The sequence below is a fragment of the Sphaerodactylus townsendi genome, linkage group LG17, assembly GCF_021028975.2.
Source record: "Sphaerodactylus townsendi isolate TG3544 linkage group LG17, MPM_Stown_v2.3, whole genome shotgun sequence".
NCBI classification, from domain to species: Eukaryota; Metazoa; Chordata; class Lepidosauria; order Squamata; family Sphaerodactylidae; genus Sphaerodactylus; species Sphaerodactylus townsendi.
The window spans coordinates 4,141,403-4,165,948 of NC_059441.1; the positions used below are offsets into that span (position 1 = coordinate 4,141,403).

Consider the following 24,546-nt stretch of genomic DNA (forward strand, 5'->3'; position numbering starts at 1 on the left):
GCAGGGGCGGGCTGGGACAGGCGGGCGACTGGACGGCGCGGGCAGGAGCGGTGCCGGCGCCCGGGAGGGAGGGAGGGGAGGGGGGTGCTGCTGGAGGGGAGGGAGGCCCGGGGAGCTCTTCCTCCTCCTCCTCCTCCTCCTCCTCCCGCAGCTGCTGCTGCTGCTTTGGGGCCGGGCGCGGGGCAGGCGCTGCATTTGCATGCGACTCAGACGGGCCCGTCGGTGCGTCTTTGCGCGCCGCCCCGGAGGGCTGGCCGAGGCGGAGCCGGCGCGCGGCGCGGGGAGGGGCGGCCGAGTTTGCAGGCGCCGCCGAGGGCCGAAGGGATCTCCTCCTCCTCCTCTTCCTCCTCCTCCTCCGCCGCCGCCGCTTTGTGCCGGGCCCGGTCCGGTCCGGTCTGGGGGGGGGGGGGGGTGCAGCCGCCGCCGCCTCGGCCGCCACCATGTCGTCGATCCTGCCCTTCACGCCGCCGATCGTGAAGCGGCTGCTGGGCTGGAAGAAGGGCGAGCAGAACGGCCAGGAGGAGAAGTGGTGCGAGAAGGCCGTCAAGAGCCTGGTCAAGAAGCTCAAGAAGAGCGGCCAGCTGGACGAGCTGGAGAAGGCCATCACCAGCCAGAGCGCCGCCACCAAGTGCATCACCATCCCCAGGTGCGCGCCCTGCCCCGGGCCTCGGCTGGACGGGGCGGGGCGGGGGTCCCTCGCGGGGCTTGGGAAAGGCGGGGTCCGTGGGGGGGGGGGCGGGGGCGGCACACACTCTCGCCGTCGGGCTTTGCCTGCCGCGCAACAGCTGGCTCAAGCAGATCCCAACTCACCCGGTGAGTATCACTTTAACATTATCTTGCTATCACAAATATACAAAAAATGTTTAGCGAGTGCACCGTCAGGTATGGCTATAAAACCTCTAGATTAGGTTTTTATTTCGGCCGTCCTTTGCCAAGCCAAGAATTGTTGTGCAAAGTATTCTTTTTCTTACTCCTCTAGGACAGTGGTGGCGAACCTTTTCGAGACCGAGTGCCCAAATTGCAACCCCAAACCCACTTATTGATCACAAAGCGCCAACAACAATTTAACCGAATACTGAGGTTTTCGTTTAGAAAAAACGGTTGGCTCCGAGGCGCACATTACTTGGGAGTAAGCTTGGTGAAGCAACCGTGCAACGCTTCGAATGGGTGTATCACGACCCTAGGAGGGTTTACTCAGAAGCAAGCCCCATTGCCAGTAACCGAGCTTACTCCCAGTTCATGCCCAGGCTAGCCTAGATGTGTGTGTGTGGTGGGGGGGTGTGTGTGGTGATTTTCCACCCCCCTCCCACATGATGAACTCTGTGCACGTGTGCCCACAGAAAGGGCTCTGAGTGCCACCTCTGGCACCCGTGCCATAGGTTCACCACCGCTGCTCTAGGAGCACAACTGTTTTTTCTTACACTAGATAGTTTCCAAACTGAATTTCAAGTTTCACTTCTTTGAATAGTCCTTCTCTCTGGATATCAGGATCTCGTGCGAGAGCAAGTAAGTAAGAAAAAGAATACTTTGTACAACAATTATTGGCTTGACAAAGGACTGACCGAAATAAAAACCTAATCTAGAGGTTTTATAGCCATACCTGACAGTGTACTCGCTAAACATTTTTTGTATATTTGTGATGGTAAGATAATGTTAAAATGATACTCACCTAGTGAGTTGGAGTACGCATGGGTGTAATATTTGTGACAGTACCTGTTGTACACCTGCCTTGATTATTATGGTGGTATCAAGGAGATCCCCAGCAGGGCCGGGAGGGAGCTTGGTGCAGCCGGGGGAGGAGGCCGACTAGACCCCTTTTGGGTGGCCCTGCTGCCCCGACTCAGCTTTTGCCCTGTGGGATGAGCGGGCCTTCCCTGGCATGGCTTGCTGGGGGGCGGGAAGGGTGCGGGACAATATCTCCCCAGTCTCTGAGACTAGCCCCGACGACGTTCAGGGCTGAGACCTCGATTCTTGGCCTGCTTTCTTGGAAGCCAATTTCAAGGGGGACCTTCTGGACAAGTTGGACTCCTGCCCGTCCGCTCCGGGTCCGGATCAGATGGCTAGATGGAGCCTCTGTGTTCAGAGGCAGTGGCCCTTCCTCGGTGGCACGCTGGGCCTTGCCCGCCCGGACGGCTGGCTCCTGCTGAAAGAGAGAGCTGGTCTAGAGGAGTCTCGTTCTGGGCTAGTGAGACAAGTAGCCAGAGGAGGTACTGAAGGACTCCGTGGTCTGGGGAGAAGCATTCCGAGCTCCAAACCCACTGATCTCAAACTGTGGTAAACCCAAGAAGCGGTAGTCAGATGGGGAGTCCCTGGCTGTCACTATTTCCAGAGGCAAAGGGCATTTGACAGAGGATGCTCAGGAAGCAAGAACTTAGACCTCCAAACTCTTGTTGGGTCTCTGGGGTTGTACGGTGCTTGCATCCAGCTGGCTGTGGATCATTTCTCATCCGCATGGAGGCAAATATTAAGCTTATTTGGGGCTTTGGAGTTTTCCCAAGACACCAGAGTGATGGGTAGAATAGTCTGTCGAGGCAAACAGTATTCTTTTTGGAAGCCTTACCGTCTAAGTGGGGGTCGTGCCCTAGATGGCCTAGGAGCACAACTGGCTGAACTGGGCAGGGTGGTGGTCATTGATCAGGAGTCATTTTGTGTGGCCAGACAAAGCTGTCGCACATACTCACGTTCATCCTTGTGCGTCTAAGCTGGAAATGTGCACATCTCAGTGGCTGTTTCCGAGTGTGTTTGGGGGCAGGGAGCGTCCTGCAGTTCAGTTTTGCGACTCTCGAGTCTGTTCGGTACCTTGTTTCAGTTTTGAGAGACAACCCAGACCCTTTCGATGCAAAGTTCCTGTTGGCTGATCCCGAAAGCGGTGAAATTGTGGTGTTCCCTGTTTGTTTGTGTCGCTGCCACTTGCTTTCCTAAGGCTCCACAAATGTGTGCCTGGCCTGTCAGAATGATTTAGCACCGAGTGGCTGGCGTGGACAAAGAGGCATCTGTTATCTGGAGCAGCCGGAATGTGTGGTTCTTCAGGAAAGTGTGTAGCGTATCATAATTTTCCCCCATAAGACACAAGCACAGCTTCTGACGCGCACCCGTTCGTTTGATCCGGGTCGACGTCTTCTCCTGATCAACTTTGGCGGGGGAAGGGGCACGATCAGGAATCGTATATTCCCTGTGTGTATCTGGGTGGAAAATGGGCAGGTTTTGCTGAAGACCTCGACTAATCGCGGCATCTGTGGCTGGAATTTTTTTCTCTCTAATAGATTATGCCCAGAGTGTGTGTTGGAGTGAGTGAGTCAAGCGGGGTGTGTGTGTGTGTGTGTGTGTGTGAGAGAGAGAGAGAGAGAGAGAGAGAGAGAGTCTCCTTTACTATAGGGATGGGGAGAAAATTCTCTCCAAATGTTCTTTTTTCTTTGCACGCTCTCTCCTCTGAGTTTCAAAGATTGACTGAGAGGGAGCTAACCCATGAATGCGCCTAAACCCAGATCATTATCATCATCATCATCATCATCATCATCATCATCATCATCATCATCATCATCATCATCATCATCATCATCATCATCATCATCATCATTATTAATTGTATTTATAAACTGCCCTCCCCCCCCAAGGGCTCAGGGCGGTGAACAAAACAAATAGTTAGAGCACAGATAAAATCAGTAAATAATCATTAAATATGGCTCTATATGTTAAAATCAACCCCATTAAAATGCAGCATCCTAATCAAATATACTGATGGCGTCCTACTAGAAATCCCCTAACAAAAAGGGGGGGGAAGGGAAGGGGAGAGAGGGAACAGCAGGGTCCACAGATGTTATGAAAAGGAGGAGGGGGGGCATCAGCGGCCGGACTCCCCAAAAGCCCGGTGGAACAGCTCCGTCTTGCAGGCCCTGCGAAATTCATTAATGTGTGTGTGTGTTGGGATGAAGCTGCCGTGTACACCTCAGAACTTGTCTAGGGAAGTTTTCTCTACCCTGTCCTTAACCCTCCTTCTGAAATCCTTGGGCCCAGAAGTTTCCGTGTGCCAGTAATGTACTCTATCATTGGCTGTCTCTCTTCCTCAGTCGGGCAGTTTTTCCCCGTGAAACCCCTGCACCATCTTTCTCTGCATGAATGAGCACTACTCTGTGTGGACGGAGCTTCTGGAGAGACTTGGTCAAGGTAAAGGCAATCCCCTCGCAAGCGCCGCGCCATTACCGGCCCAGGGAGTGACATCACGTCACAGCGTTCACTGGGCAGTCTTTGTTTACCGTTGCCTCGGCCTTCCCGAAAAGGAGACTTTCTCCCAATCCCAGCGCTGCAGATGTGATAGGCTTTGGAGGCATGTGCCTTCTATTATACTCTGGTTTTCTTCTGTGCAGTAACCACGGCCGTACCAGATGGCTAGGAAAGAAAAAAAAAGACTTCCCCTTCATCGTTGCAGCTGTGAGCTCAGGGTCTGTTTCCTCCCCCTCTTGCCCCCAGATTGGAGCTGGAAAGGTCTCGCTATCCGTGAGCTCCTCAGAGTTTGCGTTACTTCCTTACGCCCCGCCCCTCCCCAGGCGGTTTTTACTCACAACAGTGTGGAAAAATCCCTGGTCAGTTTTCCCCTGGCTTCCCCGTAACAATGGAAATTGTGTTTTGTTTGGTTGCTTTCACTCTCTCTCTCTCTCTCTCTCTCTCTCTCTCTCTCTCTCTCTCTCTCTCTCTCTCTCTCTCTCTCTCTCTCTCTCTCTCACTCACTCACTCTCTCTCTCACTCTCTCACTCTCACTCCTATGAACATAAGAACTAGCCTGCTGGATCAGACCAGAGTCCATCTAGTCCAGCACTCTGCTACTTGCAGTGGCCCACCAGGTGCCTTTGGGAGCTCACGTGCAGGAGGTGAAAGCAATGGCCTTCTGCTCCTGAGCACCTGGTCTGCTAAGGCATTTGCAATCTCAGATCAAAGAGGATCAAGATTGGGAGCCATAGATCGACTACTCCTCCATAAATCTGTCCAAGCCCCTTTTAAAGCTTTCCAGGTGAGTGGCCATCACCACCTCCTGTGGCAGCATATTCCAAACACCCATCACACGTTGCGTGAAGAAGTGTTTCCTTTTATTAATCCTAATTCTTCCCCCCAGCATTTTCAATGGATGCCCCCTGGTTCTAGTATTGTGAGAAAGAGAGAACAATTTCTCTCTGTCAACATTTTCTACCCCATGCATAATTGTATAGACTTCAATCATATCCCCCCTCAGACGTCTCCCCGCCCCCCCCCTCTCTCTCTCTCACACACACACACACACACACACACACAACATATTTTGGCCTGGGTCTGCCCTGTGGGTTCAGCATTGGGTCATGGCCTTGGGTGTCCTCCGGCTATGACACTTTTCTGCCGCAGATTGACTTCTGCTTGCGAAGTTTAGTGGAGGCAACTCCACACACACGCCACTGCTCACGCACAGACTGAATTCCTTCTGCCTAGCTGCCGGCGGTGATGAAAGGGTTAAACCAGCGCCACGATCCTTGGCCTGCGGTGGGGTTGTCGGATTAGCTCGTAACGCTGTCGAGATGTATTACCTGGCACAAAAAAACTGTGGGGTGAAGAATCCGCTCTGTTGTATAAGCAACACGGTCAAAGAAGACCATGTGGAGGTTTGGCCAGCCCACCTGTTGCCGCGTGAATCTGCCCACGGTCGCTTGTCCTGGCCAAGGGGCTTACAAGGGGGGGAACCAGGAACATATTTTGGCCTGGAGTTTTTATGGCTGATATTGGCTCCTGTCCACTTCGTGTTAACTCCTCACTTGCTATGTTTCCTGACTTGTTTTGTTAGGCGCTTGCAAGTTGAAAATTGTGGATTTGGTATTTTTAAAAAGTTTTTAATTTATTTCACTTAAACCGTTTTTAAGCCCCATTTCCACCCGATCCGAGTCCCCGATTTTTACTCTTTTATCACTTGAAATACTTTTTGGGGGATATGGGATATTTTCTTTGATCAGTAACTAACTCGATGGAGTACACGGGAGGATAAACCAACTTTTAGTGGAGTGCAAAAGCCAAATCTTGGAAGGCTGGATCTGAAGCATGAATTCACTACATCCATGTCTGTTGGAGGATCAAAGTATTCTGGAAAGAGAACCAGTGCTGGGCGCTGTGAGTTTTCCGGGCGGTGTATCCGTGGTCTGGTAGATTTTGCTCCTAATGTTTCACACACATCTTCAGAGCTTCAGAGGAACCGGGTTTGATTCCCAGCTCTGCCGCCTGAGCTGTGGAGGCTTATCTGGGGAATTCAGATTAGCCTGTGCACTCCCACACACGCCAGCTGGGTGACCTTGGGCTAGTCACAGCTTCTCGGAGCTCTCTCAGCCCCACCCACCTCACAGGGTGTTTGTTGTGAGGGGGGAAGGGCAAGGAGATTGTAAGCCCCTTTGAGTCTCCTGCAGGAGAGAAAGGGGGGATATAAATCCAAAACTACTCTTCTTCTTCTTCTTCTTCTTTTTCTTCTTCTTCCTCTTCTTCTTCTTCTTCTTCTTCTTCTTCTTCTTCTTCTTCTTCTTCTTCTGTTTCACCTGCATCTGTGGCTGGCATCTTCAGAGGTGTATCACAGAGGGAAGTCTAACACTTCCTTCTGTGATACACCTCTGAAGATTCCTTCTGTGATACACCTCTGAAGTCTAAGACTTCCCTCTGTGATACACCTCTGAAGATGCCAGTCACAGATGCAGGCGAAACATTAGGAACAAGATCCACCAGACCACGGCCACGCAGCCCAGAAAACCCACCAGAACCAATTCTTGGAGCCATCGCACCATATACAACATGGAAATTCAGAAGGCCTCCCGAATTGCAAGATACCTTGTCAGAATCAAGCTCTTCCGACATCCATCACATGGTCCTTAAGACATATTAAAACAGATTTAAAGTGACGAGCGTTTTCTTTCTTTAAAGGAGCACATTACTGTTACGTAGGCCTTTGTTTTAATTAAATTCGGTATTGAAATCCTACACTGAGACACAGAGAAACATATCTTACCAAACATGCCTCTGAAGATGACAACGATAGAAGCGGGTGAAACCTTAGGAGCAAAGCCCACCAGACCTCGACCGCACGGCCTGGGAAACCCACAACAGCCAGTTGATTCATGAATGCCTTTGACAGAACCAGCTCTCCTTCCCATTCTGTGAGATGCTATTTAGTAATAGACTTGCATCCTGCAGCTTATGAATTCCGTGGAGGTTTGGAGCTCTTATCACTATTTATTTTATTTACGTCCTTCATTTATGGCTGCCCAGTGGGGCCCCTTGCAGGGCCGGAGTGAGGGGGAACTGTGCCCGGGGCGCGTGCACGCCCTGCGCCCCTGCCACGCCCCTGCCCACCCCGGAATGCCCCCTCTATGCACAGGCGCTTGCCCAGTGCATTGCCCTCCCTGTCCCCTTGGCGCTACGCCACTGTCCCCAAGTGACTTACATTGTTTTCTTCCTCTATTTTATGCTCTCAACAACCCTGTGAGGTAGGTTAGGCTGAGAGAATGGCTAACTTAAGGTCACCCACCAAGCTTCCATAGCAGTGTGGGGATTTGAACTTGGTGTCCCAGATTCTAGTTCAGGGGTCTGCAACCTGCGGCTCTCTAGATGTTCATGAACTACATGCTGGCAGGGGCTGATGGGAATTGTAGTTCATGAACGTCTGGAGAGCCGCAGGTTGCAGACCCCTGTTCTAGTTCGACACACTAACCACTTCACCACACTGGTTTCAGACTGTATGGAAGGTTTATCTGTAGATCTTTGTTTGATCTAGATTTTCCCTGGAGATTTGGGATGTAGCTGTCCCTGGATCTACTCAGCTGAAGAGTCTTGTGCGCTCACTGAGAATTGTCTGGGATGTTCTTTCGTCTCCTTTGCCGAGTCAGGTTCTCAGACTCGTTCTGCTGGCTTTTGTGGTTAGATAATTAAAATGGAATAACTAACGAAGGGCAAAGGGAGCTGGCTTGTATTAAAAGTTGAACTTGCAAGTTGCTTATAAGAGTCGGAACGGTTTCGGGCGAGTCAGATAGCAGGAAATATACCAAATCCGAACTGGAGGGTTGGAAGAAAGTAATTAATGTTGAACTGTGAAACACTTTGAATGTTTCCAGCGACAGCGTACCCTGAGGAGTCAGGGAGTGTTTGTGTGTACACAAACTTGTGTGTGAAGGTTGTGGGACAGACTGCGGAGAGCATACTTGGTTCAAACCAAGATCTACTCTGGGTCTTTTGGGCCTCAGTTCCACCATGTCACAGGTCTCAAACTCATGCCCCCCCAGATGTTAAGGACTACAGTCCCCATCATCCCCTGCCAGCATGATGCTGGCAGGGGATGATGGGAACTGTCGTCCATAACATCTGGAGGGCCGCGAGTTTGACACCTGTGCTCCATGTGGACTGAAAGAAGACCCCAAACCAGGAGTCTGTAGTGTTTTCCAACTAAACAGCCAAACCAAATCCACAAGTGAAAATATTCAGCTTTAAATGACTGATCAATGAAATGTGGATTAATAACCCGTAATGTTTCCACAGCCCAAGCACTATTTGGTGAAATTCCTTCATTATTGATTAATATTAGGTATACCTTAACTTTCTCCCGAAATGGGACTCAAAACAGCCTGCATTTGTTCTCCTTTGTTCTCCTGACTATAAACTTGCGAGGTAGGCCACGCTGAGAGAGCAAGCTGCCATGGGAGAACCGGAATACGAACCGGTCGTTTCCAGATCCTCGGCTGACACTTTAACCACTGCACTACACAGGCACAGACAGTGCAACCCCAAGAAGAGTTACTTCAGCCTAAACCAGTGATGGCGAACCTTTTCGAGACTGAGTGCCCAAATTGCAACCCAAAACCCACTTAGTTATCGCAAAGTGCCAACACGGCAATTTAACCTGAATACTGAGGTTTTAGTTTAGAAAAAACGGTTGGCTCAGAGGAATGCATTACTTTCGGAAGTAAGAAGCATTGGTGGTAGTGCTGTGAAACTTTGCTTTAGAAAGGCTTAACCGTGCAACTCTTCCAACGCTGTGGTGAATCCACGACCACACCTGGGAGGGTTTACTCCAGAAGCAAGCCCCATTGCCAGCAAACTTCGAAGAAGCTTATCTCCCAGGTAAAGGATCAAGCAGCTTTAGTTCTTTCACATGAAAATCCAGTGGGGTTTTAACAACACTTAACAGAAGTTTGCCTACGGCTGCTTCCTGTTCAGAAACTAGGATATTTCGGTTTAATGCTAATAATCAAGCCCAGTGGCCCAGGCCAGCCTAGATGTGTGTGTGTGAGGGGCACTCTGTTGTCGCCGATGCAAGTGCTTACCACAGAGAGAGGCTCCACCAGAGTTACGCCACCTCTGTGGCACCCGTATCATGGAGTTACGCCACCACTGGCCTAAACCCATTCATTTCAATGGGCTTAAAAGGTAAAGTTTCCCCTTCAGTCGTGTCCGACCCTGGGGTACCACTGCGAGCAGTGATTTCATAGGCAAGCCGTTTTTGTGGGGCAGTTTGCCATTGCTTTCCCCGGCTATTCTTTACCCAGCTGTGCTAGAAAGATTTACTCATTTACCGACCAAGGAACGGTTATTTTGGCTGAGTTCCGACCCGTCGAAGTGAGCCAGCTGCCAGGATATCTGGCCCACAGGGGGCTTGAACTCCTGACCGTGTGAGTGGCAGTGCAAGCTTAATGGTCTTAGACCAGAGTAACTGTGCATAGGATTAGGAATCAAAAAATTGCACCCTGCGCAATTGTTCTAGCGTCCCAGCATAAATCACGGTTCGCACTTGGATCATTTGCACCGGCTTCCCCTTTACATTTCCTTTTCTAAAACCAAATGTGGTGTTTGTGGTTAGAAGGTTGTGATGAGGGTAAGATGGAGGAGAGAACAGGGCTTCCCACTGGGGAAGAGGGCAGGGGATATATCAGTGAAGTCCGTAAGTGTGAATAAAGCATCTCTAAGAAGTCCTGTGACCCCATACAAATCTTTTCTGGGGTTTCCCTTTGCCAACTGGCTCTTAGAATGATAGAATCCTAGAGCTGGAGGGATCCATAGAGGCCATCTAGTCCAGCCCCCCTGTTAAATGCAGAAACAGTCTGGAGCATCCCAGGCCAGTGTTTGTCCAGCCACTACTGAAGGACTCCAGTGAAGGGGAGTTCCCCTGTCCCTCCAATATGCCTCTGGGTCTTTGTTTAAAAAGAAAATCGCCAGATTTGGTTCCACTCTGAGCTTGCCTCTGGAGCCATCAGCTGTAGATCTTTGCCCTGAAAAATTGACAATGCTGTCCTTTCACTGCATGTTGCAGGGCGGGGGTCTCTGCTTTCGCCCGGGGATGACACCGCGACCTGCACAACCCGCCTCTTGTGGTCCTGAATTGATTTTTTTCTCCCACAAAACCCCCGCATAACCTTTCTGCAAATTGATGAAAACCGAGACAAATTTTTCACTGAAAAAATCGATGACAACCGAAACCGATGAAAACCAAAGGCAATGAAAACCAAGGTTCCCCTGTCCCGTCTTTCCTCCCCGAGGCACGTTTTTAGCAGAAGGAAAGGGCGGGCGGAGGAGGTCAGATTCACTCGCAGCTGCTAACATAACATGCTTTTCATAGACTGTTAAAGATATTGTTAAGTTTGTTCTCCTTAAGGCAAAACTTCTTTGTGCTGCGGCCTGCAGAAAACCTAGCTGCCTATCTCAGCAATGCTTGGAACGGTCCCATAAGAGAGAGAGGTCAGGCGTAGCATCTCCAAACGGGGTTGAGGGTGGGGCTGCAGCCCGGAAAGCATATATTTATGAAAGCTACTTTCACCTCTGGGATAATGTTCGGCAGGGATGTGTCCTGACTCCAGGGTTATTGGAAGCTTCTTTAAAGATCCCTTTCCCTGACTCCTACTTGAAGTTATTGGGGCAGGGGGCTGCATTGGCAAGGGGGCGGGGGGCGGGCACAGGATTCCAGCTGGTTTAGATGCAGCAAACCAGCCGGCTTCGTTGCCTTTGCAAAACCAGGAGATGTCCAGGTTCAACTGGTTTATTTATTTATTTATTTATTTATAATCATTTTTATATACCGCCCCTCCCCCAAAGGGCTCTGGGCGGTGAACAGCACAATAATGACAATTCAACAATTCACATTAAAACCCCAATTAAAACAGCGGATTAAACAAATTTATCGGCATCCAGCATCAAACTTCATACAACTTCATAGGCCCACCCTGGAGAGAACAAACCCAGAGAGTTGGGCCCTGTAAAAGTTAAGGGTCCAGAGTGTAAAGGGGGGAAGAGGAGGGCGTACATCAGCGGCCGGCCTCTCTAAACGCCCATGATGGAACAATTCAGTCTTTACAGGCCCTCGCGCGGAACTCACTCCAAGATCCACGCAAGGGGAGCCCGGATAGCTGGTGGTAGAGTGTTCCACCAGGCAGGGGCCAGGGCTGTAAAGGCCCTGGCCCGGGTAGAGGCCAGCCGCATCATTGAGGGGCTAGGGACAACCAGCAAGTTGGCCTCTGGCCGCACGGGGACATATGGGGTAAGACGGTCCTGAAGGTACGAAGGTCCCAGGCCATGTAAGGCCTTAAAGGTACGTACCCACACCTTATGAATGATTCGGAACTCAACTGGGAGCCAATGCAAGCGACGTAACACAGGATGAATGTGTTCCCTGAAGGCACCACCTGTAAGCACACAGGGTTGCCCTGTGTCCTCATCGTTTCATGCTTTGCGTCGTCCTGTAGAGCTGAAAATAAGCTTCCTGTATGTCGCGTGGGCAACGTCTGTAGGTTGGCATCGCCGGCGTGGGAAATTCCTGGAAACCTGGAGGCACCGATAGGGAGGGCAGCTCCACAGGGATGGGGCGCCGTAGAAGCTGCTGTCCAAAGTGGCCGTTCCTTCCAGAGAAACTGGTCTCTGTCGTCTGGAGAGCTGTCGTAATTCTGGGAGATTTCCAGGCTCTGCCTTGAAGTTGGCAACCTGGGCTTCATGCCTCTGCTGGGGTGGTAATATTGAAGCAGAGTGGCTGCGCTGCTGGGCGGTGCGCCCCCCCCCCCCGGTGAAACTGAACAAGAGAGTAAATAGTGACTAAAAATAATGCTCTAAAGGGGAAGTGCGCGAAACCTTGTTATTGTGTTTGGATCAAAGACCAGCCGCCGTCTTTCATATTTATAAATGGACTGCTCTGTTTCCAGAAGCAGTTCTGAACGCTTTTTGAACGGTAGCGGTAAGTCGGCTGGATTTCGGTCAAAAACATCTCTCTTGCTCAAAGTTAGAACGCCTCGGCATTCCACAGATGTTTGGCGGTAAACCTTAACCGGCCTCCGTCATATTTAGGTGTTGGTCTTTCTGCTGGTAGCGCTGGTGTTTGCCTTCTCAACCACACAGAATATTTTTTTTGATGGATTGCTTATGTGGTCTGCCCATCCGCTGAGGTGGCTTTAAACTCCCCGCAGTCTGATGTTTTCACTGTTTATTTATCACATTTCCTGCAAAAAGAGGCGAGGATAGCCCCTTGCCTGCCCCACGTGCAGTCGGTTGGGTGGAAGGAAACAGAAAGACCGGCTCGGCCCCATCAAGTGAACTTCATGCCGAGAGGGGACTAGAACTCGGACCCAGTCTCCTGAGAGCCTCTGATATTTGGCCTGGGGAGCCCTGGAATGCTTTAGAGCAGACCTGGGCATTATACGGCCCGAGGGCCACATCCGGCCCGCCGGATGACCCTGACTGGCCCCCCTGCCGTGCTGGGGAGCGAGGCGCCTTTGAAAGCCCCGCAGAAGCTGGTTGCCTTGGCTGCCGGCTTCTGCGGAGCTTTCAAAAGCGCCTCGCCCCCCTGCCTTTTGGCCTGGCCCTCCACAATATTTTCTGTTTCTTATGTGGCCCCATGGAAAAAATAACTGCCCACCCCTGCTTTAGAGCCTTACCGGGGGGGGGGGGGTTGTCCCCCAAGGAGAGCAGACATGCTTTGCTGCAAAAAAGAAGAAGAAAAAAGCACAGCCTCAGGAGAACTTTGTGCGTGCTGTGGAATTATGTTGTCGTTTTGTGCACTGCAGCTGTGAGCCCCAGCAGGGTGTGAACCAAGTCTGTGCCCAGTGCGTCTCCCACAATCGATTGCAGTCCTCAGAGGCTCTGCGGCTGAAACGCCGGGGCTCCTCCGTAGACGTCATGAGAGGAAGGGTACCCTGCAATCGAGAGAGTTTGGAAAAACCGCCGTCTCAGATTGCTGGGTGGGTCCTGCATGATAAATGCTACTTCCTAAATAGCAAGCCGTGGTTATGTTGATCGGAGCAGAGCTTTTGGTGTATTTTCAGGGGAGTGCAGCTGTTGTGCCGGAGGACCAGGTTGGGACGCCAAGAAGGCCGTAACTCTGCTCTCTCCCCCACACCCTTAATGAATTTTCTGGGCAAAAGGCATCCTTTTCCAGTAATTTTTTGCCTGCTTCCTTGAGTTCCTGATTTTTTTTTTAGACATATATTTGATTTTCTTTCCCCCTTCCCGACCACGTGTTTGGCAGTTATGAGGTGCCAATTCAAGACTCCGGGAGACGTGACTTGAAATGAGTTTTATGTGTAACCTGTGGGGTTTTTTTACAGGGGCGGGGACATAAGAACATAAGAACTAGCCTGCTGGATCAGACCAGAGTCCATCTAGTCCAGCACTCTGCTACTCGCAGTGGCCCACCAGGTGCCTTTGGGAGCTCACATGCAGGAGGTGAAAGCAAGGGCCTTCTGATGCTGCTGCTGCTCCCGAGCACCTGGTCTGCTAAGGCATTTGCAATCTCAGATCAAGGAGGATCAAGATTGGGAGCCATAGATCGACTTCTCCTCCATCAATCTGTCCAAGCCCCTTTTTAAAGCTATCCAGGTTAGTGGCCATCACCACCTCCTGTGGCAGCATATTCCAAACACCAATCACACGTTGCGTGAAGAAGTGTTTCCTTTTATTAGTCCTAATTCTTCCCCCCAGCATTTTCAATGGGTACCCCCTGGTTCTAGTGTTGTGAGAAAGAGAGAAAAATTTCTCTCTGTCCACATTTTCTACCCCATGCATAATTTTATAGACTTCAATCCTATCCCCCCTCAGACGTCTCCTCTCCAATCTAAAGAGTCCCAAACGCTGCAGCCTCTCCTCATGAGGAAGGTTCTCTAGTATGTAACCCACTTTGAGTCCCCCTTGGGAAGAAAAGCAAGGTATAAATGATGCTAAATAAATAAATGCCAGCATTCTTTCCTCTCCGAACTTGCTGTGAGAAGGAAAGAGCCCTAGGAAGGGTTTATATTTTTGTCCCCTGCTGTTAAAATTACCACCGGGGGGTGGGGTTGGGGGGCGCTTGAAAGCCTTAGCCAGTGCTCGCCTGTGGGCCAGGCCTTTTCTTGTTAACCAGCCCGGCTTAGCACTGAAGGCGCCGAGTTCCAAACGCTGGAAGACGCCCTCTCCGCGCCACTCACTCGCCCTCCAGCCCTCTTTTTACACAGTGATTCACTTTTTAATATCTCCGAGCACTTCCCATCACTAGTGATGCAGGGAGCTTTATAAGAGTTGAGTCACCCAGCTTTGTGCTGAGTGTTCAGGCCTCTGAGTCAGGGCGGTTTGCTGATAGGAACCCTTCTCAGCCGGAGATAAAACACAGCTCATCCCAGGTTTGAGCCTTTTGCCCTTTGTGGTGCAGTGCAGCTAAAAACCCTTTGATGGTCACTGTATTGTTGAAGGCTTTCACGGCCGGAATCACTGGGGTGCTGTGTGATTTCTGGGCTGTATGGCCGTGTTCTAGCAGCATTCTCTCCTGACAATTTGCCTGCATCACAGATGCAGGTGAAACATCAGGAGAGAATGCTGCTAGAACACGGCCATACAGCCTGGAAACCACACAGCACCCCCGGAAACCACACAGCAGCAGTGGCGTAGGAGGTTAAGAGCTCGTGTATCTAATCTGGAGGAACCGGGTTTGATTCCCCGCTCTGCCGCCTGAGCTGTGGAGGCTTATCTGGGGAATTCAGATTAGCCTGTGCACTCCCACACAGGCCAGCTGGGTGAGCTTGGGCTAGTCACAGCTTTTCGGAGCTCTCTCAGCCCCACCTACCTCACAGGGTGTTTGTTGTGAGGGGGGAAGTGCAAGGAGATTGTAAGCCCCTTTGAGTCTCCTGCAGGAGAGAAAGGGGGGATATAAATCCAAACTCTTCTTCTTCTTCTTTGATGGTCCTTCGTGGCCTCTCCAATATAATTCCAATTTGGGGGGATCTTGTCAGGCTGTGGTCCGTGACTTGCATTTTACTGTCATTCCATCAACATGTTCAAGCCACCTTGAATCTTTGGGAGAGAGAGATAACACATTTGAATACACACACAGTTTGGGTTGATATAAAAATGTGCAGCAGCGGCAGATAGGGAGCTGGGCTTAGATTGCTGGGGACCGGGTTCGAAATAAGGGTGAACAACAACAGTTTTTATTGGTAAATGTTGGATTTGCATTTGAAAAACCCAGACATTTTTGGTAAAGCGGAATAACGCTGTTACCCATCCGCTTTGTTCTGCTTTTACCAATTTCCCCCCCAGGTTTTTCTCATGAGAAGCTGTGGCAGGGAGAACGGCAACCAAGTGCTGGATTCGGCTGCACCAAGCATTCGGCTGCACCAAGTGCTGGATTCGGCTGCACCAAGAATTCAGCTCTCTCCCCGCCCCTGCCATTTCCCAAGCCCCGGAGGCCTTGGAAAGGGGTGGAGAGAGAAATGAATGCTACGCTCAGCGCTCATAGCATTCACCCACACACACCCTACTCCAAAAGTTGATAAAGCCAAATCATGTTTGGTTTTATCGGCTCTCAAGCTATTCGGCTCTGCCAAATAGCACACGACTTTTTTGTAACTAAAAAAATAACCCTGAAAAAAAAACATTAAGAGTTTTGTCGAAGGCTTTCACGGCCGGATTCAACTGGTGGGTTTCAACTGGCCGCGCTGGCAGGGGATGATGGGAATTGAAGTCCATGAACATCTGGAGAGACACAGGTTGCAGGCCCCTGAGCTAGCTGCTGACAACACCCGGGACTAAACTTCCGAAAAGAGAGATTACAGGCGTAACATCCTCACATCCCAGGAGCCTAGTTGTCCACGTGTTGGCTGCGCATGGTACCCACGAGGCTCCAATAGGCCTGGTCGCCATGTTGTGTGAATAGGGACTGTATCAATGTATTGTCGAAGGCTTTCACGGCCGGAATCACTTGGGTGCTGTGTGGTTTCCGGGCTGTCTGGCTGTGTTCTAGCAGCATTCTCTCCTGACATTTCGCCTGCACCTGTGGCTTGCATCTTCAGAGGATCTGATGTTGGGAAAGCCAGTGGAGTATATATACCTGTTGGAGTGTCCAGGGTGGGTGAAGAAACATTGTCTGTGAGTAACAAAGAAGACAGCCAGGTCAATAGGTGAGGGCATCTGAATAGAAGTATGAGTAACAATGAAGTCTATAGCATGGGAGTAACAATGGAGATAGCAAGGTCAATAGTGGGAGCGTCTGAATAGAAGTATCCTGGCCTTTGTTTCCTTTGTCTATAGTCATCCTATGTTTGTGTGGAGCTGGTTAGACATTGTCTTGACTCTAGTATTTTTCAACACTGGCAGCCAAGTTCTGTTCATTTTCATCGTTTCTTCCTTTCTGTTGAAATTATCCATGTGCTTGTGAATTTCAGTGGCTTCTCTGTGTAGTCTGACGTAGTGGTTGTCAAAGTGGTCCAGAATTTCTGTGTTTTCAAATAATAATAACACATGATAAACCAACCTGGACATAGACAATGTTTCTTCACCCACCCTGGACACTCCAACAGGTATATATACTCCACTGGCTTTCCCAACATCAGATCCTCTGAAGATGCCAGCCACAGATGCAGGCGAAATGTCAGGAGAGAATGCTGCTAGAACACGGCCATACAGCCCGGAAACCACACAGCACCCAAGGGACTGTATCCCTGTTTTGGATATGTCCAGCTTCAATACGTGCCAGCTCAGAACCCTGACAAATCCAGTGGTCAGATTCCATGTTCCAAAGACATAGGCAGTTGCAAAATACATGCATTTGGCAATGTGCCAAACACGCATATCGGGGGTGGGGGGTGGGATTTGTACTTGGTTGCTGGGCTCTCAGCATGTAACGGTGGCATGTCTGAAAAGCGCTCTGGTGTGATGGAATTGGAGGCCAGTTCTTATTTTATTTATTTATTTATTTCTTCCATTTCTATACCGCCCGATCCCCAAAGGGCTCTGGGCAGTGAACAACACAATTCAAACATCAAGCAGGAGCAGGTCATACACAAAATACAACTACATAAGCTCCATCCCATAATCATCAATAAAACAACCTAAAAACTCACGTAAAACAGCGGATAACAGTTAATACATAAACAAACAAACAAGAGGCGTCCAGAAACCCCAATTTAAAACCTACCCCCAGACGGGGGACGGCGGGCCCCTCAATATGAGGGGACCCTGATGTAACAGCGCCAAGGCAAAGAGCAGGGAGGGGGCACCTTATCAGCGGCTGGACACTCCGAAGGCCCGGTGGAACAACACAGTCTTACAGGCCCTGCGGAATTCACCGAGGTCCCGCAGGGCCCGGACAGCTGGAGGGAGAGCGTTCCACCAGGCCGGGGCCAGTGCTGTAAAAGTCCTGGCCCGTGTGGAGGCCAGCTGCATCATTGAGGGGCCGGGGACCACCAGCAGATTGGCCTCTGCTGAACGCAGAGGCCGAGTAGGGACGTATGGGGTAATGTGGTCCCGAAGGTACGAGGGTCCCAGGCCGCGTAATGCCTTCTCGTGCTTCGAATTGGAGTAGTCCTAACTTTAAAAAAATTAAACAAAACTGATTTCCATTTTGGCGTAGGCGGGGTGGGGTGGTTTGCTTTTCCTAGGTGGGTTCAGGAAGAAGGCTGTTTTGACTTTCTAAGCAGCTGTTATGGATTTTGCCCCGAGGACACCAACTTGTCTGAGCAAGCGTCGTGTGCCGTGTAATCATTTCGATATCTCGGGCGGGAGGGTTGGCTTTCAAAGGGGCTCGCCTATGGCTCACCCAGCGCACTCTGCAATAACAAATACGTTATGATTATTTAAAACGCACGTTACAGGTGCTTAACAAAGCGAACATTAAAAACAGCCAAATCGCCTCCTGCCGGTATTAGCAGTGGAGCTGGATGTTGATTTGAGGGGTCGGATTCTCAGAACCAGTTCTGGTCACCGCATTTCAAAAAGGATATTGAGGAGATAGAAAAAGTGCAGAGAAGGGCAACAAGGATGATCGAGGGACTGGAGCACCTTCCCTATGAGGAGAGGCTGCAGCGTTTGGGACTCTTTAGTTTGGAGAGGAGACGTCTGAGGGGGGATAGGATTGAGGTCTATAAAACTATGCATGGGGTAGAAAATGTTGACAGAGAGAAATTTTTCTCTCTTTCTCACAATACTAGAACCAGGGGGCATCCATTGAAAATGCTGGGGGGGGGGGGGGAGAATTAGGACTAATAAAAGAAAACACTTCTTCACGCAACGTGTGATTGGTGTTTGGAATATGCTGCCACAGGAGGTGGTGATGGCCGCTAACCTGGATAGCTTTAAAAGGGGCTTGGACAGATTGATGGAGGAGAAGTCGATTTATGACTCCCAATCTTGATCCTCCTTGATCTGAGATTGCAAATGCCTTAGCAGACCAGGTGCTCGGGAGCAACAGCCGCAGAAGGCCATTGCTTTCACATCCTGCAGGTGAGCTCCCAAAGGCACCTGGTGGGCCACTGCGAGTAGCAGAGAGCTGGACTAGATGGACTCTGGTCTGATCCAGCTGGCTTGTTCTTATGTTCTTATACACCCCTGAAGATGCCAGCCACAGATGAAGGCGAAACGTTAGGAACACAACCCGGAAAACCCACCAAAACCATTGTTGGGAGACCAGCACAACTTATGCTAACATGGAAGCAGCGAAGCTGGTGACAGCTACCAGCCAAGTTTAAATTAGTTTTGACAGCGGTTTCCAACTGGTTTCTTTCCACAAGCGTGAGGGTTTTGTCAATCCTTTGTCAAATGCTCTGCATCATTTCAGAGATGAGCTTTTTGGTTGAGAGCTGAACAGGTTTGCAAGTAGCTTAATATTATCGGGCAGATGCGGCCTTTACTTTGCTTTCTCCTCTCGGTTTTCTCCTCCACTCATGGGTTTCTGCTAGATTGGGGCTCAGCAGAGGTGATGAAAAGGCACTGAAAATGCTTAAGCAGCAGTGGCGTAGGAGGTTAAGAGCTCGTGTATCTAATCTGGAGGAACCGGGTTTGATTCCTCGCTCTGCCACCTGAGTTGTGGAGGCTTATCTGGGGAATTCAGATTAGCCTGTACACTCCCACACACGCCAACTGGGTGACCTTGGGCTAGTCACAGCTTCTCGGAGCTCTCTCAGCCCCACCTACCTCACAGGGTGTTTGTTGTGATGGGGGAAGGGCAAGGAGATTGTAAGCCCCTTTGAGTCTCCTGCAGGAGAGAAAGGGGGGATATAAATCCAAACTCCTCCTCCTCCTCCTCCTCCTCCTCCTCCTCCTCCTTCTTCTTCTTCTTCTTCTTCTTCTTCTTCTTCTTCTTCTTCTTCTTCTTCTTCTTCTTCTTCTTCTTCTTCTTCTTCTTCTTCTTCTTCTTCTTCTTCTTCTTCTTCTTCTTCTTCTTCTTCTTCTTCTTCTTCTTCTTCTTCTTCTTCTTCTTCTTCTTCAGATCAGCCCCCTCCCAATACTGACTAAAGGTAGCTAGTGGAATCCACCCTGGAAACTGGGGTGTGTGGGCATCGAACACCGAGGTGCCCTCTTGGCCGCGAATGGGTTTCCCATCCTTCTGAGTTCACAGTTTTGAACATTCGTGTGGCTTTACCTCATAGCCTTATTTCCCGGCTAGCGTGAACAAAAGTTGTTGTTTTTAAAAAAACCCAACCCTGAGGCCGTGGGGATTAGGACTGGGTTCGGATATTTCTTCTGTGCCCTGGGTAAAATGGAGAGCGTATTAATCATTTTGTGACACCACTACCAAAATTTTTCCAGCTGGTGCTCGGATGGATTCGCTGGCAGATGGCAGGCGAGGAAGCTTCAATTACCTGACAGCTGACCCTATTTGTGGAGCTATTAATTGTCATGCCGGGTGAGCACAAGGGTGATGGGTGTCTCCGAATGTCCCTTGAATCTTAGAAAAAAACATTCCTGTGAGGGAGGCCATTGTTATTGGCTTTACTGATAGGACCAGTGTTGATGTGTTTGCGTTTAATTACAGCGGAACCTCGGTTTTCGTCGGTAATCCGTCCGAAAAGAATCGATGAAAACCAAAACCGATGAAAACCGAGGCAAACTTTTCCATAGGAATCAATGTAAATCCAATTGATCCATTCTAGGCACTCCAAAAAACATGAACACAAACAGGTGTGCGGCGTGAAACTAATTAACCCAGGAAATTGCGCAGCACACCGGCTGGCTGGTAGTGAAAACACTTATGAAACCAGGTTATGGATCCAAATCGTCATCCTATAAAGATACAAAAACTCAAATGTATCTTATTGACATAAGTTCTTAAACTATTGATATATTTTATATTTAAGAATTGTGATGCAATTGTACCAATAGTTTAAGAGCTTATGTCAATAAGATACATTTGAGTTTTTGAGACGATAGTAGATTATTTATTTGACCATAATTGTTTATGTTTTCACTACCAGCCAGCCGGTGTGCTGCGCAATTTCCTGGGTTAATTGACTCCAAAAAACATACCAAAAAGACATTTTTGGGTGAATAAACATAGTGCTTAATGCTGAAAACAGTAACTAACAATAACACTAGGACCAGCTTCAGAGCCAGTGGACCAATGTCGCACCAGAAAGCTGTCCAAAGAGGTCTGTTTCTGACGCCTCTTTAAGATTTATTCTACAGAGTAGAGGCCAGACATTTATCGATAAACAAGTTACAGACCACATTAGCAACAGCTTTGTCCGGGTGATTTTTCTCCAGAAACCCCTGCACCTTACTGCAAATCGATGAAAACCGCGGCAAATCGATGAAAACCGAGACAAATTTTTCACTGAAAAAATCGATGAAAACCGAAATTGATGAAAACCAAAGGCAATGAAAACCGAGGTTCCACTGTATTTATATTGCAGTTTCCTCCCCACTGGGGAGAAAATTTAGAATTGCTGAATTCTAAATCAAATTTAGAATGTCGTTTTTCCCTCTTCCATTCTCCCACAATCCAGTGGGATCGGCCGGGATGAGAGGCTGTGACAGGCCCAAGGTCACTGAGCGAGCTTCCATGGCAGAAGTTGGAATTCGAACCCGGGTCGCCCGGGGTCCTAGCCCACCACGCCATACACCGGAGCCACATCGGCTCTCCAAGTTGAGAGGGTGGCTTGTTCGTGGCTACGGCGTCAGGCGATAGGTGAGCTTGGCTTTGAAATCAGGCCTCCCGAAGGCAACAATTTGTCTCTTCTGGCGCCACCTGATCCTGCCGATCTCGAGACAGTTGACGAACAGCCCACCTTTCAGGTATCAGCCCCAGGGGATCCCTAGGTGCAGCTGCCGGGTTCCTTTTTGCTGGATCCAGCACAGCCGTTCTGTCCGGTTGTGGAGCGATGGCTCGGCCGTGGTGTTGAGTTACACTAACAAATGTGGATTTAATCTTGGGCAACAGGATGGATCCAGAAAATTCCGTGTGTTTCTATTTCCAGACTTTCTCACATTACAAACCTTTCCTTCGCTCTCCTCTGCCTGTTTCTTTTTGCTGTTACCACTTAAGGACGACTCTACTCGATCAGACCAGGGACGTCTGCCCTTTTCTTTCGGGCGACGTCTGAGCAATGACCCCTCCGCTAGTTTGTGTGGTCTCTTTACTCTGCCCAAAGAGGCGGCTGTTTGTATTTAATCTTCCTGGTTGTCAAAGAGGCAGGCCTTTCTTCCGGGCCGTTCCCCCTGCCTTCGTCCCTGTGCCTCCGCCCGAGGAGAGGGTTTCAGCTCCAACAGCAGTGTGAGAGACTGTTTATTGGGGGAGGGGTGAATGTGGGCCAGCTGTGAACAGGAAACGTGGAGGCTTCTGCCTTCCCCAGTTCTCCTTGCATGGGGCCGCCCGGGCATTTTTCCTCTGCCGTCTGTGGTGAGAGTTATTTTCTGTGGCCCGGGTCACGCTAACCAAGTTGAAGGGGCCATCTTGGGATTGCCTGCCGTGAGCCTGGGATAGCCCTTGAAGAATCAAAGTCAGCCATGCGTTCGTGTTGTTGGGTTTTAGAGAGCTGAAACCTTTGTAGAAGTCGAGCGGCCCACCGAAAGCAGACAGTTATTGCGCATAAGGATGCAAAAATTCCTCAGCTTCTCGCCACACCTTCCTCACCTGCAGAATAGTGCATTTTCAGACCACTTTCGCACTTGTTTGCAAGTGGATTTTGCTATTCCGCACAGTAAAATCCAGCTGCAAAGTGCATTGAAAGTGGATTGGAAGTGCATTATTCTGCATGTGCGGAAGGGGCCTTAGATAGAAGAAGAAGAGGAGGAGGAGGAGGAGGAGTTTGGATTTATATCCCCCCTTTCTCTCCTGCAGGAGACTCAAAGGGGCTGACAATCTCTTTGCCCTTCCCCCCTCACAACAAACACCCTGTGAGGTGGGTGGGGCTGAGAGGAGCTTGAGGAGGCTGTATGACTTCTTAAGGTCACTTGGCTAGAGTATGTGCGAGGAATACCCAGGCCAAATCTGAATTCCCCCAAGATTGACCTCCCACAGCTCAAGTGACAGGGCTAGGGAATCTCACCCGGTTCCTCCAGGTTAGATACACGAGCTCTTAACCCCCTACGCCACTGCTGCTCCTAGACAGGAGTGTTTTCTGGGTTTGAGTATTTCCACACAACCCCTTTCCTTGGCTACTCTTTAGTTTGCTTGACCTGTCGAGCAGGATCATGTTTGCATTGGTGTTGTAACCATATTTAATGTGAAGACAGGATCCTTCTCAGAAGTGGAGGTTGGTGTTAGGGATCCAGCAGATGCACGCACCGTTTACAAGGCATTTAGATTAGCGCACTTGGCCACAATGAGGCGGAAGCACTGGCGTAATGCCCATTGGGCAAGGTGGGCAGCTGCCCAGGGCATCACCTTGTGGGGGGCATCAAAATGCTGGGTTCGTTTTTGGGTATTTTAGTGGTTTTCCATTTTTGGCCTGCAGGGGAGGCTGTAGCTTTTAGGGCTAGTGGCACCCAAAATTTTGAAAGTGAATCATCAGGAGACTGATTCCTTATGCTAGCATTCTCCCCAGAGTTTATGGTGCGAGAAGGGAGCTTGGTTCTAGGGAGTCCAAAGTTATGGACTCCCAAAGGGGGTGCCCCTATCCCCCATTGTTTCCAATGGGAACTAATAGGAGATGGGGGCTACAGTTTTGAGGGTCCATAACTTTGCCCCCCCCCCTGAACCAAGAGCTGCACACCCAAACTTGGGAAGTATCATATGGCAGTCTCCTGATGAGCACCCCTCTGAAAGTTTGAGACTGTGCCTTCAGAAATGTGCTGCCCCCACAGCCTGCAAACCCCCCCCAATTGACAAGGCAATGCAGAAAACTCCAAATGCAAGAACAAAGATTCTTGGGCAAGTAATTTCTAGTGGATGTTTCCTCTGCAGGGTGCATTTTTGGATGTATCGGCACCAAAATTTCAGGGTATCATCTGGAGATGATGGCACCCCCCAGGTTTGGTGCAGTTTGGTTCAGGGGGGCCAAAGTTATGGACCCTCAAAACTGTAGCCCCCATCTCCTATTAGCTCCCCATTGGAAACAATGGGGGATGGGGCACCCCCTTTGGGAGTCCATAACTTTGGACTCCTTGAACCAAACCTCACCAAACTTGGGGAGTAGCATAAGGACAGTCTCCTGATGATATGCTGAACATTTGGTGCTGATATGTCTAAAAATGCACCCCCTGCAGGCACCAATGTCCTGGTGCAAAGATTTTTTGGTCGTGGTGGAGTGGCCACCCATGGGGGGGGGGGGGCATCCAACTCAGGTTTTGCCCAGGGCTACAGTTTGCCCAGGGCTGCCTCGTTACGCCCCTGGGCGGAAGCGAACGGCAGGCAGGCTCCTGATTTATGTATTTATGTAAAGCATTCATGCACCTCCTGTTCAGTGTCTGCATTCATGACAGCTGATCTCCTAACCCTAGGAAGGAAGGAAGTTGGGTTATGTTGTTTTCTGGAGAGCCGCAGGTTGCAAGACCCCTGCTTCATAAGAACATAAGAAAGAGCCTTGCTGGATCAGACCAGAGTCCATCCAGTCCAGCACTCTGCTACTCGCAGTGGCCCACCTGGGAGCTCACCTGCAGGAGGTGAAAGCAATGGCCTTCTGCTGCTGCTGCAAATCCCATCAGCCTACAAATCCCATCAGCCCCTGCCAGCATGGCCAAATCCCACCAGCCCTTGCCAGCATGGCCAATTCCCACCAGCCCAATTGGCCATGCTGACAGGGGCTGATGGGAATTGTAGTCCGTGAACATCTGGAGAGCCGCAGGTTGCAGACTCCTGCCCTAGAGGAGCAGTTTATACCTTTGCCCGGGGGCAGTGCTCCT

The 24,546-nt window shown here is 50.1% G+C and overlaps 1 protein-coding gene across 1 annotated transcript in view; it reads left to right on the top strand.

The window, feature by feature from the left end:
- Nucleotides 1-207: 207 nt before the first annotated feature.
- Nucleotides 208-24,546, top strand: part of LOC125424670 (mothers against decapentaplegic homolog 3-like) — a 93,960-nt gene continuing 69,621 nt past the window's right edge. The window contains 1 exon segment of the mRNA XM_048482085.1: nt 208-646. Coding sequence (XP_048338042.1) covers nt 441-646 — 206 coding nt within the window. The 5' untranslated portion in view covers nt 208-440.